General features: G+C 48.4%; 2 protein-coding genes across 3 annotated transcripts in view; one reads left to right on the top strand and one right to left on the bottom strand.

Annotated features, from left to right (window-relative positions):
- tanc2b (tetratricopeptide repeat, ankyrin repeat and coiled-coil containing 2b) overlaps positions 1-11,242 on the top strand; it is a gene marked incomplete at its 3' end in the record, with an annotated part of 22,315 nt that extends 11,073 nt beyond the window's left edge. For both annotated transcript variants that reach the window (XM_083687967.1, XM_083687966.1), the window contains 10 exons: positions 380-598; positions 1,050-1,143; positions 3,009-3,142; positions 3,561-3,684; positions 3,945-4,120; positions 4,534-4,666; positions 7,577-7,668; positions 7,910-8,056; positions 8,198-8,298; positions 9,073-11,242. In XM_083687967.1, the coding sequence (XP_083544093.1) occupies positions 380-598; positions 1,050-1,143; positions 3,009-3,142; positions 3,561-3,684; positions 3,945-4,120; positions 4,534-4,666; positions 7,577-7,668; positions 7,910-8,056; positions 8,198-8,298; positions 9,073-11,242 (3,390 nt within the window). The remainder of the gene's footprint in view (positions 1-379; positions 599-1,049; positions 1,144-3,008; positions 3,143-3,560; positions 3,685-3,944; positions 4,121-4,533; positions 4,667-7,576; positions 7,669-7,909; positions 8,057-8,197; positions 8,299-9,072) is intronic.
- Positions 11,243-12,724: 1,482 nt separating this feature from the next.
- g6pc3 (glucose-6-phosphatase catalytic subunit 3) lies at positions 12,725-17,501 on the bottom strand. Its single transcript, XM_083687726.1, has 6 exons — positions 17,199-17,501; positions 16,662-16,768; positions 16,237-16,327; positions 16,014-16,132; positions 15,523-15,664; positions 12,725-15,303 (listed from the first exon to the last, which is right to left on the bottom strand). The coding sequence occupies exons 1-6, from the start codon at positions 17,414-17,416 to the stop codon at positions 14,961-14,963; spliced, it is 1,020 nt and encodes a 339-aa protein (XP_083543852.1). The 5' UTR covers positions 17,417-17,501; the 3' UTR covers positions 12,725-14,960.
- Positions 17,502-17,590: the final 89 nt, after the last annotated feature.

The following is a 17,590-nucleotide window of genomic DNA, read 5'->3' as shown; positions in this document are numbered from 1 at the left end:
TGTGTGTGTGTGTGTGTGTGTGTGTGTGTGTGTGTGTGTGTGTGTGTGTGTGTGTGTTTGGTGTGTGTTTCGATGTGTGTGTGTGTGTGTGTGTGTGTGTGCATGCTTGCATGTGTGTGTTTTGGTGTGTGTGTGTGTGTGTGCTTGCATGTGTGTGTTTCATGTGTGTGTGTGTGTTTCTGTGTGTGTGTTTCTGTGTATGTGTGTGTGTGTGTGTGTGTGTGTGTGTGTGTGTATCAGTGTATGTCCAGAGGAAGGATAGGGATTGACCAACTGTGTGTGTGTGTGTGTATGTCTGCGTGTGTGTATCAGTGTATGTCCAGAGGAAGGATAGGGATTGACCAACTGTGTGTGTGTGTGTGTATGTCTGCATGAGTAGGTGGACCACCTGGATAAGAATGGCCAGTGTGCTCTGGTCCACGCTGCCCTGCGGGGGCACATGGAGGTGGTCAAGTTCCTCATCCAGTCTGACTGGGGCCTGGGAGGACAACAACAACAACAACAACAACAACAACAACAGCAGCAGCAGGGAGCCTTCAGTAAATCCCATGCCGTTCAGCAAGCCCTCATTGCTGCAGCCAGCATGGGCTACACAGAGGTAAGCCCGGCCCCGCCCCCACGCGTCTGTCTCGTAAGGGTTACTTCTGATGTTATCAATATCCCTCAAGTGGTGGATGATGACGTTAGCAGATTGGATCTTTTTCCCTGTACTATTGTACCCTCAAGCAATTGTTATTGCACCAACTTTTTTTTTTTACACGCACAGCTAGCAGTGGTGTCAAATGAAAACCTTAACTTCTCATAATAAAAATCTCATAAACGTGTTATAGCCCTCATAAAAATTCATAAACTTCTGAGTCAGGAGAATGTATTCGTCATGTGTATTCCCTTCCAGCGGCTCATTGTTTATTCTTTTGCCGTCGAGCCCTTCCCTCGTAAATACGCCTGCCTCGTAAAACAATCTCTCATCTCCCATTCTTAAAAACATATTTTCTCTGTTAGCGATTTTTATCTGTTTAATGGTTCCGTCTTTGTTTTGTTCCCTCCAGATCGTCTCCTACCTGCTGGACCTGCCAGAGAAGGATGAGGAGGAGGTGGAGCGTGCTCAGATCAACAACTTTGATACGCTGTGGGGGGAGACAGGTATGGGGGGAGACAGGTATGGGGGGAGACAGGTATGGGGGGACACTACAGATAGACTGTTTACACTCTGTGGAGGGAGACAGGTATGGGGGGAGACCGGTATGGGGGGAGACAGGTATGGTGAACACTACAGATAGACTGTTGACACTCTGTGGAGGGAGACAGGTTTGGGGGGAGACAGGTATGGGGGGAGACAGGTATGGGGGGAGACAGGTATGGGGGACACTACAGATAGACTGTTTACACGACGTGGGGGGAGACAGGTGTGGGGGGAGACAGGTATGGGGGACACTACAGATAGACTGTTTACACAAAGGAGTGTTTCCAACATCTTGTGGAATCAATGCCATGAAGAATTGAGGCTGTTTTGAGAGCAAAGGGAGGCCCTACCCAGCATCAGTATAGTGTTCCTAACAAAGTGAAGGTATAACCATATCATAAAAGCAGCAATCAAAGTCTAGGAGGAAGGGTAGCTCGGCCTATAAAGATGCTTTATTATCCCTAACATAGAATAACTTACGTAGCTGTAGAAATACAATGAAGCAATCTCTCTTCAACGTTGGTTCTCAGGAAAGCTTAGTATGAGACTCTGAGGCAGAGGGCTGCAGTGCAGATATGAGAGATTGTTCCTGTGTGTGTGTGTGTGTGTGTGTGTGTGTGTGTGTGTGTGTGTGTGTGTGTGTGTGTGTGTGTGTGTGTGTGTACGTGTGTGTGTGTGTGTGTACGTGTGTGTGTGTGTGTGTGTGTGTGTGTGTGTGTGTGTGTGTGTGTGTGTGTGTGTGTACGTGTGTGTGTGTGTGTGTGTGTGTGTGTACGTGTGTGTGTGTGTGTGTGTGTGTGTACGTGTGTGTGTGTGTGCGTGTGTGCGTGTGCGCGTGTGCGTGTGTGTGTGTGTCTGCTGTGCTGCTGCGTCAGAAGCAGGGAGTGATGGCGGTGCAGTGGTGCGTCCTTGGAGTACAGACAGGGCAGGGCTCTCACGGCTGGGGGAGGAGGGGAGGGGACAGGGAGGAGGGGTGGGGGAGGAGGAAGGGGGGACAGGGTCTCTGTCTGCTGTGGGGTGCTCCGAAATTACTGTGTGATTGCAGTATGACAAATTAATGGATGTCGACGTTTTATCACAAATGCTGTGTTAAAACCTGTTATCTCTAATTGCAGATTTTCCAGATAGTCTTGTTAAAACGATAACATGATTCTCTACTTGCAGATTTTCCAGATAGTCTTGTTAAAACGATAACATGATTCTCTACTTGCAGATTTTCCAGATAGTCTTGTTAAAATGATAACATGATTCTCTACTTGCATAACATGATCTGTGGTCCTCTGTGGCTCAGTTGGTAGAGCATGGCGCTAACAACGCTTAGATTGTGGGTTTGATTCCCGCTGGGACCATATATACTGAAATGTATGCACTCACTGCAATGTAAGTTGCTTTGGATAAAAGCGCCAGCTAAATGGCATACAGTACCAGTCAAAGGTTTGGACACAAACTTGCCAAGAGTGTGCAAAGCTGTCATCAAAGCAAAAGGTGGCTACTTTGAAGAATATAAAACATAAAACATATTCTGGTTTATTCTGTTTTGTTTACTACATAATTCCATATGTGTTCCTTCATAGTTTTCATGTCTTCAATATTAATCTACAATGTCGAAAATAATTTAAAAAAATAAAGAAAAACCACTGAATGAGAAGGTGTGTCCAAACATTTGACTGGTACTGTATATTATCATGTCAGTCAAGTGCAGAGGACAACTGTACTGTCCTCTCTTACTTTACCCCCACTGAAGTCACGCCCCCTGCTGTAAAGGCGGATATCTCTCATATCTCTTATCTCATCTCTCTTCTTCCTGCTCCTCCTGTGTCCTCAGCTCTGACGGCGGCGGCGGGGCGGGGGAAGCTGGACGTGTGTCGTCTGCTGCTGGAGCAGGGCGCCGCCGTGGCCCAGCCCAGTCGTCGTGGTATCGTGCCGCTGTTCAGCGCCGTACGCCAGGGACATTGGCAGGTGAGGGGTTAATACCTCAGGAGAGGGATACTCCCAACAAAACACTGACTGTAGTGACACCTTGGTAGGACACCTTGGTAGGTTATTCTACGTATACCGTTGGGGAGGCTGGTGGAGGTAGAAATCGGAGGACGGGGCTCATTGTGATGCATGGAACGAAATGTGTGTGTGTGTCACGTGTGTTTGATACCAGTCCTCCGATTTCTACCTCCACGATTTTGCCTTCCCTGAGAGACGGTATAGTCAAGTGTTGGAGAAAATACTGTAAGACTATTTGAGAAGTGTGAACTTTCATCAATAACTGTCCTTTTCATCTACACACACACACACACACACACACACACACACACACACACACACACACACACACACTCAGAAGGTTTAGACTAGATGTTAAATGCAGTGTATGTTCTCTCAGATCGTGGACCTGCTCCTGACCCATGGAGCTGACGTGAACCTGGCAGACAAGCAGGCCCGGACGCCCCTGATGATGGCAGCCTCAGAGGGACATCTGGGCACAGTGGAGTTCCTCCTGGCACAAGGTGAGAAGCAACATGATTGTAGAAGACGCAACACAAACATCCGCACGTTCTTTGCTTCGAATCCCTCTCTGCTTTAAATTTAAAAACATAATAGAATCCATTAATTACATATCAAATAAGTCAATTTACACAATATAATCAATGCATTTTCAATGATGACCCTTACCCCGTACCAACAACCATCCCCAGCAGAGCGGTGGATCTCATTCGATGGGTTGACCTTTGACACCTGTCGTGTTCTCCTGGTTTCTCTTCTCCAGGAGCCTCCCTGCCTCTGATGGACAAGGAGGGTCTGACGGCGCTGAGCTGGGCGTGTCTGAAGGGCCACCTGCCCGTGGTGCGCTGCCTGGTGGAGAGGGGCTCCGCCACGGACCACGCTGACAAGAACGGACGCACGCCCCTCGACCTGGCCGCCTTCTACGGGGACTCTGAGGTGGTGAGTAGATAGCCCCCTCAATGAGCCGAAAAAGAAGATGTTGTTGGAAGTCACTTAGCGTTGCCTATCTAACAGTGCTGATGTAAATCTTCAGTTTGTTGTATCGGGATCCACTAGGATCAGTTTGACAGTTGACACAGTGCTAACATGCTAGCGTTACTAGAACCCTTTAACTCACCAACTGCCAAAGAATTCCGGAACTCTCACCACCTAGAGCGCCAAGTGTTTTATTTGGTATTCACCCAGCAACAACACTTTGATTGGCTACAAAACGAAGCATCATAATTCATGCATTTTTGGTGAATGGAGTCACCCTCGGCACTGAAGTTAGAGTTTAGTCTCCCAAAGCACCACCCTCCCTCATATCCCCTCCCCTCCCCTCCCCCCTCCCTGACCCCCGCCTGTCCTCTCAGGTCCAGTTCCTGGTGGACCACGGGGCCATGATAGAACACGTGGACTACAGCGGCATGAGGCCTCTGGACCGGGCCGTCGGATGCAGAAACACCTCGGTGGTGGTCGCCCTGCTCAAGAAGGGAGCCAAGATAGGTATGGACCCAGAGTACCAAGAGTAAACTGGCTGTGCTAGATCACTACCTTGTGTAAACACACACAGCCACCGGACTAACCTTCTAGAAAATGTCAAATAGCTTTTTTTTTACAGTTACACTGACTGACATATAATATTTTTTATTTAACTCTTATTTCAACAGGGAGTCCCATTGAGACCAAGGTCTCTTTTACAAGGGAGCCCTGCATACACATCATTTACAAGGATTTACAAATATAAAATGGAGACCCAGTCCATGTGTAGGGTTAAACTTACAGCCACGTGAATTATGCATTTATAGGGCTCCATGAAAGACTACTGTCTTGTAGACCAGAAGAGTCAATAACTCACACACACACACACACACACACACACACACACACACACACACACACACACACACACACACACACACACACACACACTTCCCCTTTGAAGTACACACTCCTGAACAGTTCCACATCCTACTATGTCCCCCCCCCCTGCGCCCCCTCCCCCGCTCCCGGCTAGGGCCCCTATACTGCAGTACGCCAGACAGCCATGGATGCAGGCTTTATGTCTTCCTGCAGCTACCTTGCCCCCCCTTCTCGGCCTCCTTCTCTCCCCCCCACCCCCCACTGCTGCACTTTGCTGCTTCTCTCTGGCTATTCATGGCTCAGATGTGTGTGTCCTTTTATTGTACGACTGTTACCCACTGCTGCTCCTGTAGTCTCTCTCTTTCTTGCTCTCCCTTTGTTTCTCTCTCTCTCTCTCTCTCTCTGTCGTGGTCTTGTTTGATTGACATCTCTCTCCCCCTCTCTTTCTCGCTCTCTTTCTTGCTCTCACCCTCTCTCTGTCTCTCTCTCTCTCTCTCTCTGTCTCTCTCTCCCTCTTGCTCTCACCCTCTCCCTCCCTCTCTCTGTCTCTCTCCCTCTGTCTCTCCCTCCCTCTCTCTCTCTCTCTCTCTCCCCCCCTCTCTCCCCCCCCTCTCTCTCTCTCTCCCTCTCTCCCCCCCTCTCTCTCCCCCTCTCTCTCCCTCTCTCTCTCCCCCTCTCTCTCCCCCCCCTCTCTCTCTCTCCCCCTCTCTCTCTCCCCCTCTCTCTCCCCCCCTCTCTCTCTCTCCCCCTCTCTCTCCCCCCCCCCACTCTCTCTCTCTCTCTCTCTCTCTCTCTCCCCCCCCCCCTCTCTCTCTCTCTCTCTCTCTCTGCGGTTGCTCAGCGACAGGTGGTTGTTAGTGCTGGTGCTGTTTGTTTTTTTCTTGTCTCTTTTTTCTTCTTTCGCTGGAGCACTTTTCCCCGCTTCTCACTGCTGCTTTTTTGTGTTCCTTTTTCTCACTCCTCCTCCTCCACCACCACCACCTCTCTCTCCTCCACCTCTCTCACTCTCTCTCTCTCTCTCTCTCTCTCTCTCTCGTTCTCTATCTTCCTCTCATGCCCTCTCTCTCTCTCTCCTCTCCCACACACTCCTACACTCCTTTTATTCTCTGTTTTCTTCGGTGATTCTGGCCCCTCGCTCTCCCCCCTCCTCCTCCTTACACTCACTCCCTCGCTCATGACCCTCCCCCCTCCTCCTCCCCACCCTTCCGCCCCTCCTCCCCCCCTCCCTCCCTCCCTGCCCCTCCTCCCTCCCACCCTTCCGCCCCTCCTCCCTCCTCCCTCCCCGCCCCCCCCCCTCTCCCCCTCCACCCCTCCTCCCCTCCCTCTTCCGTCACCTCCTCCCCACCCTTCTCCCCCTGACCCCGCCCCCCCTCTCCCATTGACCCCGCCTCTCTCTCCGGCACCAGGATGTCAGACGCTGCCCAGTCGGCCCCGAGGTAAAGCCGAGGCTGTCGACTTCTCACCTCACCAGGCATTTTGACAGCTCTATATCTCCTCTTTCTGTGTTGTCTCTGTCTTCTTCGTCGTCTTCGTCGTCCTTCTAAGTGTCGGCAGGCCAGCTTAGCCCCAAACCCCCCCCCCAAACCCCCCACCCCCAACCCCCCTTTCCCAAACTTGCAAATAACACAAAAACAGGTATTATTAAAGCACTGACAAGAGAGATGCAATTGGACTGCTTCTAGAGGTAGATGTTCACATTGAAGTTGTTCTTTATGAACGACAGCATGCCCAGTCTAAAGCATACATCATGTCCAAGTGTTATTTAGTGTTTCATCTCACAGGTTATGCATGATCGACTCCCTCCCTCTGTCTCCCCCTCACTTGGTAAATGACGACAGGAGGTGCATGCCTGTGTGATGATGATGTTCTGGAACCTTCCTCAGTGTCAGCTAGGCCAGGCCAGGCCAGGCCAGTCAGCAGTCCTGACCCCCCCACCCCCCCCTGAGAACAAGTTAACGTTGCCTCGCCTGCAGAGCCCCGCTGTGTCCCCCCCCCCCCCCGCTACGCTGTGTCTCTCCTGCTTGCCTTCCTCCTGCTCTCTCTCTCTCTCTCTCTCTCTCTCTCTGTCTCTTTGTGCAAAAAACCCACCCTCCTCCTCCTCCTCCTCCTCCTCTCCTCTACTCTCCGTGTAACCGTGTGTGTCATGGATCGCTGTTGCAGAGAGATTTCGAATAGAAACATTAGACGGTTTGGAGGGCCTCTGTCTCTTGCAGCAACATGATTGTATGTTCTATTATGTTGTGTTTCTACGGGGTTTTTTGTTTGCCTAAATCCCACTGATAAGGAGTGGGGGCGGGAGGATGTTGTCCAAACAATACACTCCTCTAGATCTAAGGCGTCTTAAGACTAGAACAGTTTGTTTCCTCTGCAGCGGATGTCTGTTTCAGTCCCCATTGTGATTGTTCTTGTCCCTGGTGTTGTCTGTTGATTTGTTTGTTTGTTCGTTTGTTTGTTTGTTTACTGTGACTCGAAAGAGCCCTTACCCTACATTCCTCCTCTTCCATCCTTTTCTCCCTCTCTCACTCCATGTTCTCTCCATCCTGTCTTGTGCAGGTCCAGCCACATGGGCGATGGCCACCTCCAAACCAGACATCATGATCATATTACTGAGCAAGCTGATAGAGGAGGGGGACAGTTTCTACAAGGTCAGACCACCACCACGAACCCAGCTGACCTCTCTCTTTCTCATGGAAATGAAATGATCAACGCATTTCTATTTACAATAATACAGGAGAAATTCACTTTTTTAGTCCATATGTTACAAGACGAAATAACTTTATTTGTCCATATATTACAAGGGTAAATGTTAGAAATCCGTAGATTCATCCTAAAGTGGTAGGATAACTAGATGTGGAACCAATGTGTGCGTGTGTGTTTGTGTGACAGAAAGGGAAGGTGAAGGAGGCAGCCCAGCGGTATCAGTACGCCCTTAAAAAGTTCCCCCGCGAGGGCTTCAGTGAGGACCTCAAGACCTTCAGGGAACTCAAAGTGTCCATCTTCCTCAACCTGTCCCGATGTCGCAGGAAAATGAACGTGAGTCCAGTGGGATTGAATTCCGATTGTTGTTTAACATTAATTAACGGTAATTCTATTGTGTTTTTATTTATTTATATGTGTCCTCTGTTTCGCCTCGTTAACGAGCTGGCTCTCGTGTCTCTGTGTTCCCGCCCGCAGGACTTTGGGATGGCTGAGGAGTTTGCTACCAAGGCGCTTGAATTGAAACCAAAATCCTACGAAGCATACTATGCCAGGGCCCGTGCCAAGCGTAGCAGCAGGTACACTTTCAAACAAACAAAACAAAACACATCCAATGCAGAATATACAATGCCCTCCATAAGTACTGGAAAGAGGAAGCATTTGTTCTATGCTTCAACAGTTTGGATTTGAAATCAAACAATTACTATGAGGTTAAAGTAGAGACTATCTGATTTAATTTAGTGTTTTCTTTTTTCAGATTGATTTTAAACATTTTTTAAACAACAGCTGTGTATAAAAGGGTTGTAATTTCTAAATGGTAAAACCAATCTGAACCCCCCCAATGAATTAAAGATGATAATCTCTACTAATCTCTGATTAATGTATAGATGATTCACTTACTTTAGACAAATGTACTTGTTGTAAATCGCTTTGGATAAAAGCGTCTGCTAAATGTAAAAAAATGTGTAAATGTAAACCTTAACCTCATACTGTTGGATTATAGAGCGAAAAGAAGACAAAATGCTTCCTTTTTTCAATACTTATGGAGGGCCCTGTAAATGAAAAACCTCTCACGTGTCCTGTAGAATGCACCATACAGTACATACAGTATATACTTCCCTCCCATGCCTCATTAATATATGCCATTTAGTTGACGCTTTTATCCAAAGCGATTTACATTGCAGTGAGTGCATACATTTCAGTATATATGGTCCCAGCGGGAATCAAACCCACAACCTAAGCGTTGATGGCGCCATGCTCTACCAACTGAGCCATAGAGGACCACCTCCTTCATGTATACAATACACCATACATGTGTATCACCTCTCCCCCACCATGTTTCCTCCCCACAGGCAGTTCCCTGAAGCCCTGGAGGACCTGACTGAAGCCGTCAAGCACTGCCCCAACAACCGCGAGATCCAGCGCCTGCTCCAGAGGGTGGACGAGGAGTGTCGTCAGATCACCCAGGACGAGCAGCAGGCGCTGGAGCTGGAGCCCCCCCCATCCCCTCCCCCTACCCCACCCCCGGAGGAGGAAGAGGAGGAGGAGGAGGAGGAGGAGCTGTCCCTGCCCCTGCCGCTCCCCCCGCCCCCCCCTGAGCCCCGGCTGGAGGACATGGAGCCGGTCCAGGACCTGTTTGAGGATGAAGACTACCTGGAGCAGGAGCTGGAGGCCATGTCCATGGGTCTGCCTCCGGAGCAGCGCTCCTGCTCCTCCAACCCCTCCAGCCTGCCCATCATCCAGAGCCCCCCCCTCTCCCCCAGCCACCACCACCACCACGACCAGGCCTACATGTCCGGAGGCTCCCCCATGGGCCAGCCCTACGACTACCACCCCAGCCATTCCTCCATGTCCTCCCCCACCCGCCAGAGCTACCAGCCCCCATCACCCCCCTCCCTCTCCCCCACGCACCAGAACTCCCACTACCACCACAGCAGCCCTCCCCACACCTCCCCCGTGCACCAGTCCTCCTACCGCTTCAGCCCCCCGCCCATGGGCTGCGGTGGAGGGGGAGGGGGGCAGGGGATGGACCACCAGAGCCCCCCGCCGTCCCCCCTGCGCCGCGGGGCCCAGGTCCAGTCCGGGTACAGAGCCAGCCCGCCCGTGGAGAGTGTGTGTCTGTACCGGTCCCAGTCCGGCTCCCCGGTCCGCTACCAGACAGAGCAGCACCAGCCCGGCCGGCCCAAGTCCCCTCTGTCTAAGATGTCCAGCCAGCGGTCGTTCCAGCTGAGCTCCCAGCCCTCCCTGTCCTCCCAGCACCAGCACCAGCACCACCAGGCCCAGGGCCTGCGGCTGCAGCCCTCCATGGCCCAGATCGTCCGCACCAACCAGCCCGGAGGGAACGGCGGCTACGGCCAGATGGGCCACCGGTACCAGGGGGGCTCAGTGGACGTGGTGGAGAGCCGTCTGGTCTACCAGCCCTCCCTGGACGGCCGGCCCATGCCCATGTCCCAGGTGCAGGCTAGCCTGAGCGCGGGGGCCCTCTGTCAGCACGGGGGCCGAGGAGGGGTTATGGAGTCTGGTCTGCTGAAGGACGAGTTACCCCAGCGCCCCTCCTCTGCCTACCGCGCCAGCAGCGGGGGCCCTGGGGGGGGCGGAGGCGGCGGCGGTGGCATTCGCTACAGCCAGACCCCCCAGATCAGCCGCAGCCAATCGGCCGCTTACTACCCAGTCTCGAAACACGACCTGGAGCGCGCCAACGCCATGCCCCAGTGCCAGCTGGGCTCGCCCGAGATCCCCCACCTGGTGAGGCGGCCCATCAGTGCCAACACCCCGGAGATCAAGCCGCACGTGCCCACCCCCAGGCCCCTCATCCACTCCCAGAGCGTGGGCCTGCGCTTTTCCCCCTCCAGCAACAACATCTCCACGGGCTCCACCTGTAATCTAGCCCCAGGCTACAGGCCTTCCACCTCCATCCAGGGCATGGAGATCCCCCTGCAGGTGGCGTACGAGCGCTCGCCCATCGACGACATGTCCCCCATCTCGCCCTCGCAGGCCGGCAGGGAGTACCAGGGCGAGGGCACCCGTTCGCGGTCCACGCCCTTCATGGGCATCATCGATAAGACGGCACGGACTCACCCTCACCAGCAGCAGTACCTCCACCAGCCCTGCGCCTCGCGCCCCTGGGCCATGACCTCCATGGACTCAGTCATCAGCCCCACGTCCCCCGGGAACCTGGTCCAGCAGGGGTCCACCTACAGCCCCCCCACCTCCCTGGGGAACATCGCCTACTACAACAAGACCAACAACGCGCAGAACGGACACCTCCTGGAGGAGGACTACTACTCCCAGCAACCCCAGCAGTCGTCGCTGGGCAAGCTGGCCAACGGCTCCCGCGGCGGGGTGGACCACCTGGAGAGGGTGAGCCAGGTGCCCACCTATCCGGACGTGAAGGTGGCCAGGACTCTGCCCGTGGCCCAGGCCTACCAGGACAACATGTACCGCCAGCTCTCCCGCGACTCCAGGCAAGGCCCCACCTCCCCCATCAAACCAAAGAGACCCTTCGTGGAGTCGAATGTGTGATGGCCTGCAGTGGCCAGACTGGGGGGTGTGAGTGTGAGTGGGGTTGAGGGAGGGAGGGAGGGAGGGAGAGAGGGAGAGAGGGAGGGTACGGGGTTGAGTTAATGCTGCTGACCTTGGTGTCTGACATGGATGATGGATTCTTCAAAAGGAAACACATGATACACAGAGCACAGTTCACAGAGTACGCCCCCCCTCACACAGACAGAGACATCTCTACAGTAGGCTCAGCCTGGGGGTAGTAGTCGTACAGTACATAGATACGAAATACCAACATTATGTGAGAAGTTGTATTATTTCTTTGTTAAACTTCAGCTCTGCATAAATACAGTAGTAGGACACGCATAGAACACTCCAAATCCCAAAGGTCATGTAGGGGTCATAACGCCTGTGCACCTCCATATATGGTTGTGTAGCACAACTTCCTCCCTGTGTGGTGAATTCATGTCTGGGGCTGTGAGGGTGACACTGGGGGCCCTTAACCTACTGTACCTGTGGACCTTTTATCCATCTTCTTTCCTTCAAATACAAAGTGTGCTCTTAACCAAGGTTGCTAGGCTCTATGTAATACAATATTCATATACTGTATGTTCAATACTGTAAATTGCTCAGAAATTACAAACAACTGGACAGTGCTTAGAGAAAAATGCTAATATTTATAAGTAAGTTATATAATGTATATAGATATACGGACATAACATGGTTTGCATTTGAATTGTATTGTTTTTGCCTCTTTATTTTTGTTTGTCCTTCTCGTCACATGCAACAGGTGTTGAAAATCAACCAGGGTAGGGTAGGAGGGACATTTACAAACTTTGACTCACAAATTATATTTTCAGTCTCTATATATATATACGCTTTGTCAGGTTATAGTCACAAAATAAAGATGTTTTTGTTATAGAATAGTAATACAGTTTGCTGTACTCAACATACCTCATGATATGCCTTTGGTATGAAGATAAACTGTCCAACTGCCATGGAGTCAATCTCTTCATCCGTGTCAATGCATCTCTTACAGTTTAAGCTAGTCCCCAACAAACAAACAACCTTGAATACAGTATGTATGCAAGTGTGTGCTTGTAAATTCTACACTAGAGTTTCTCGTGTCAAGCTAATAGGAGGAAAGCTTTGCAGATATCAAAGGGGTATGATTCTGAGAGCACAAGGAACTGCATTAGTTGTTGATAATCTGATACCAAGTGTGCAATACTCATGTGTTCATAGCTACATTAGTATAACTTGTTGTTATCATTAATGTATTAGGGTCCCTGTGAACTATCATCGTTTGTTTGATTATACATAGCAGGGAAGGTCATACAAATGCCAAAGTTTGGAGATGTCCCCATTCTACATGTTCTGGTAATATAGAAAAGGATACAGTATTATGATCAAATGAAAAATAACGTTAAGGTTTCTGCTGCAACTACAAGTTATTGTATGCAGACATTCAACCCACTGTTACAACTGTGTTTGTATTGGTTTGGCCTTTTATTTCTTCCTTAGTTTTTTACTGGGTTTTTATTATTCAACCATCTCTGCACTAAATGCCTGTGAAGTTCTTAACTAAGGGTGCACTTTATGTATTTTAATTACTTTGTTGTTATGATTGTCACTGAATTTGGAGGAAGTGGATGTTTGGTGGGTCAGGTGGGGCTTCTCTGACCAATGAAACTGGATTATTATCAGTGACTCGTCGTCATAGGAACGTCTGATTTACCAAGCAGTGATGAATGACAATATGAAAAGCAAACTAATGTTTTTAAACGTATGAAGATGTATAGACTTTATAGCACAAGTTGTATCTGCTGTAAATACTGGCCAAAATATCCCCCTCTGCCTCAACCCAATCCTTGACTCTCACCAAGGCAGGTCTCTTACAAATGGCTTGCGTTATGTTTGACCTGGATGAGCCACCGTCAGTGTGGTCAGATGCCACATGTTCTTAGAGCTACTGTTCAGTGTTCAGTGTGTGTAAGCTGTTGACTGGCCAAATCAGTCAGGCCTAGCCAGTGGTTAAGCACATAGTTTTAAATTCAACAGAATTTAATTGTAAAGTATGCTTCAAAGAGACAGTTTAAAAGCTGAAAAGCTCTATTCAAGATGTAGATATTTTTGTATTTACCAGGGGGGGATGAAAACAGTGCACTGGAATGAGAGATGGGTGTATGAAAGTGCTGTTGTAAAATTGAATGTCCTTGTCCATTCCACAGCTGGCAACACTGTATGGACATCTGAGAGGTGATTCTAATAGTTATCAACCCACACTGCAACCTATCATCATTTGGACAAAAACAAGGCAGTTTCTGAGGGGACTGGACAGCTGTGTTTGACTGTAAACTCTGGATTGGGTATCTGAAAACCTGGTAATAACCTTGAGAGAACTGGTAATCAAATTAACTGCTATAACAACCTTTGACCCTCCCCAATTTATCCTGCAAGAATAGAGGTGCCTAACAGTTCAGTCCTGACTATGAAGGTATGAATTGTGATATTCTTTGAAAAGGACATTGAGTGAACTTTTGGGGTGTTTGTTTTCAAACTTTCAATGTATATTAGTTTGCTGTAAATAGTCTTATGCATGTTCTATGATTTCTTCACCCATCAGCTCAAACAGAAACGCTAACCGTATATACAGTGTCCTGATTCTGGTATGTGATATACATTTGGGATTCGGGATTAGAAATGGGAAAATATTGTCCTTGAAATATTCCTTATTCTTTCTCTCCAACCTCGCCAGACCAACGTACAACTCTGAAGGGTTCTTTTTTTTTTATTGTTTTATTTAATTTAAATGTATTTGCTTGCTGGGCAGAGTTCTCTTGTCTGTAAATGTGAGCTTTCAGAGCGCTGTGACAAAAGGTGAATTAAAAACAATAAAAAAGAATGTGTTTTTATCTCACGATAACTGATTGTAATCTGTACAGTATACCTACAGTATGTATTGAAGAAAAAAAGAAAAAAAAGTATTTATAAATGGTTACAACTGAAAAACGACAACAAACCGCATGTCATTTCTTTACATTTGCCTTGCAGGTGAATAGCTGTACACAGAAACACCTCCATTTGTTGAGGTCCACCTACCCCCCCCACACACACACACACAGTCTTTTAATGTTCCCTGCGAAGCATACATTTCAGGAATATGCGACAGTACACCCCTGCATACACCCCTGCAGATTGTGACCGTTGTGAACTACATTGGTTTGACCATATGGTGGCACTGTTTACATAGAATTACAAAGACAAACGTTATCTTCAAGGGGTTGTCAACAAAACGTACATTGTAACTGAGCAAAGGTAGATACTATCCTTAAGACTGTATACATATTTAGAGGTGACAGTGTGTCAGTATTGGAGATCATTGAGAAACATAGTAAAGATATAGGCAATTCAGAACACATAATAAATATTTGCACTTTATGATGTGTCATCGGTACTAAGACAATACAATGGCATTTAATGTAAACAGCATGACACAATCTTAAGATGTTATGCCCAAAAGCATCAACGGAAAAATGGTGGTGGAGAAGGGAGTCATTCGATTTCAGTCACAATTTCCGAAGAAATATTCGATATTCATTCGCTGTCAGTCTTCTCTATGATCCCCCTGCACTTGAATAGGAGAGTCCATGAAAAATCAAACCAGCATTTTCTTTGAGGGTATACAGAGTAGCCATTTTCTTATCAGTGTCCAAAGCCGGTGCTCAGATGGATCAATGCTTCAGTCCTTCTTCTTTTTGTCTGTGAGGAGATGAACCAAACCTGGCACGTAGACCATGACCACCTGGGGGACTATGGTGAATTTGAGAAAGAAGAGTCCGTAGAACAGAGGCTGTGGTTGGATGGGTAGAGGCAGCCGGTGGACATGGTAAAGAGCCAGGGAGGAGAGAGCCAGGCACAGGGCACGCGGAGCCAGGGGGAGAGTGTACCCTCCAGGCTTCCAGTACTGGGCGAGTCCCAGGCCCAGAATGGCTCCACAGTCCCGTGTGAGAGAGGAGAATGGAGCTGTGTCCAGACGGATCCACTCCGAGTGGGAGCACCACTTCTTAGCTAATGTGATAGACCTGAGGAACATGTGAATTTTGGAAACAACTCATGTTATATGCAATTATGTATTTCATCATTTAGTAACACATGGATATTCAGAAATTACATTACCAACTGAATTGACGCAAACTAGCAAGACATTATGTAGCCTAGACAATGAGACCAGGCTACGAAACAAACCTAATCACAAATCTCGATTTCCCCTCATGATCAGGATTACAAGGGGCTAGACTTACCAGGACAGGTCGATCCCTAACCTCTGTAGCCCACCGTGGAACAGGAAAGCGCTGAGGAGCAGACAAATGCTGGAGTACACATAGAACAGCAGGTGGCGCTCTTCTGGGACGCTACGGCTCAGAATGACTCCCAGAATGAATCCTGTGATAAAGAAAAGGGGAACACTCACTAAGATGACCCTTTTAATCCGAAACATCAAGTCTTGTCAGAGAGATGGAGTCTAATTTACAGTCGGTTATACCAGTTATATATGTTTTAACTAAAACCACACTTTAAAAAATTGAGATTAAACAGTATTTCACAACGTCACTTTTCCAAATGCTCTTCTCATTGACAGTACATTCCCAGCAGGAATCAAACCCACAACCTAAGCGTTGTTTGCGCCACGCTCCACCAACTGAGCCACAGAGGACCATTTGAAGGAGGAGAGAACGTGCTGGATTGTTTGATTTCTAGTGACATCCTCAGAGTACGTGAGGGCCATACTAACCTGTCAATGACCCAACAATGACCTGATGGGGAAAGTGAGCCAGGATGAAGACGCGTGAGAGTCCAACCGCCACCAACATCACCAGGTACAGCAGGTACGGAACTGCTGATATCAGCACACTTACATAGACGGAGATAGAGGGGGAGAGAATGAACACAAATGGACAGTAGTAACCCTAACCCAATGTTTCATTGTGGTGATGTACTTGATTGAGTGGTCAGACCTGCGCGTGCGGGAGTACAGAAGTGAACCCAGGGTGGAAGCCATAACCCACCAGACTGCAGCTGTCACCATGGCATGCCCGGACGGACTACCTACGGATTATAGCAAAGCCTCTTTTAATGTAGGCCATTTCTGATTATAGTGAGATTACTATTACTTGACTTAATTAGTATGATGTACTTTTTTGTGTGTCTCTCTGGTTTTATTTGCATAGTTCGTTTGTCATTTGTGATGTTTGGATATTGTTTTGGACAAAGTTTGTGTTTTCTTTTTTAAATGGACTTATTTTAAATTTTAAAAATAAAACATTAACCAAAAATAAGGTGTGTTTATGTGCTCACACAGGTCTGTTAGTAATGACATTTCCTTTGCCCACATTATGAAATACTTAGAAGCTGCATGTGAAAAGGTTTATGAGCTACTAACCTGGACCTGTTTCACAAGTGGTAGCGAACTGATGGACCTTGGGTGGGTTTTTCTCAAACAAACCTGATTCTCCAATCCACCAGTATGGCCTCTCCCCAAAGAGCATCCTGTACAGAGACAGAGACAGAGACAGAGACTAGAGTCACACTGAACAAAAGGTCAAACTGTTTTGACTGGTTTCACTTTACATACTCTGCATGCCATTCATTTCTGCCATTCATGCCATTCATTTCTATTCCACCTGGAAAGGTTCCAACGGTTGTTTCATGGTGGGACTATAAACAGAGTCGGACGTATCTGTTGTCTGACACCGGAAGTCATTAAAATATTAAAGATATATGCATTTAGATGTCCCTAAATCATTTTCTGCTTTGAAGAATGTAAATTTAATTTGTCAACAAGTGATTGTGGATTAAACTGTGAGTGTTGTGTCCAATGGCAATGACAGACGGGACCAAATCCCTGTGGCTAAAAATGACATAATTGAATGGTATTATTTTACAATCACATCGGATAAAAAGGAAACGCCGTTCTTACCATTTGAACACCAAATTTAGCCACTCTGTAACAGCAGCCACCCAGACAACAGCAAATCCAGTTCGCCGACTGAGAAAGTATGTCATGGGGAAAATGAGAAGGAAGGCAGCCTTGGGGTCCCCCATGTGAGTGACAGTCAACCACAGTTTCTCATGGCTCTTCGTTGTTTCCTGAAGTGTTTCAGCCATCAAAACACCATGGGTGTGGATGGCCTCCATCTTTGAAGTTATGGAGTGTCAGCCCGAGATTCGGATAGGAGGATAATGTTGCGAAAGTATTCCAATGATGTTTTGCCAGCTGACTGCAGCTTCTGACAGCGGCAGAACATTACTGACAACAGGGGGAGAGATGGGACAAACTACTTAGTGGTAGATCATTTCGCGTTTTGCAAA

The sequence above is a fragment of the Argentina silus genome (assembly GCF_951799395.1).
Source record: "Argentina silus genome assembly, chromosome: 16".
Classification (NCBI taxonomy): Eukaryota; Metazoa; Chordata; class Actinopteri; order Argentiniformes; family Argentinidae; genus Argentina; species Argentina silus.
This window is presented reverse-complemented; position numbering and strand designations above follow the sequence as displayed.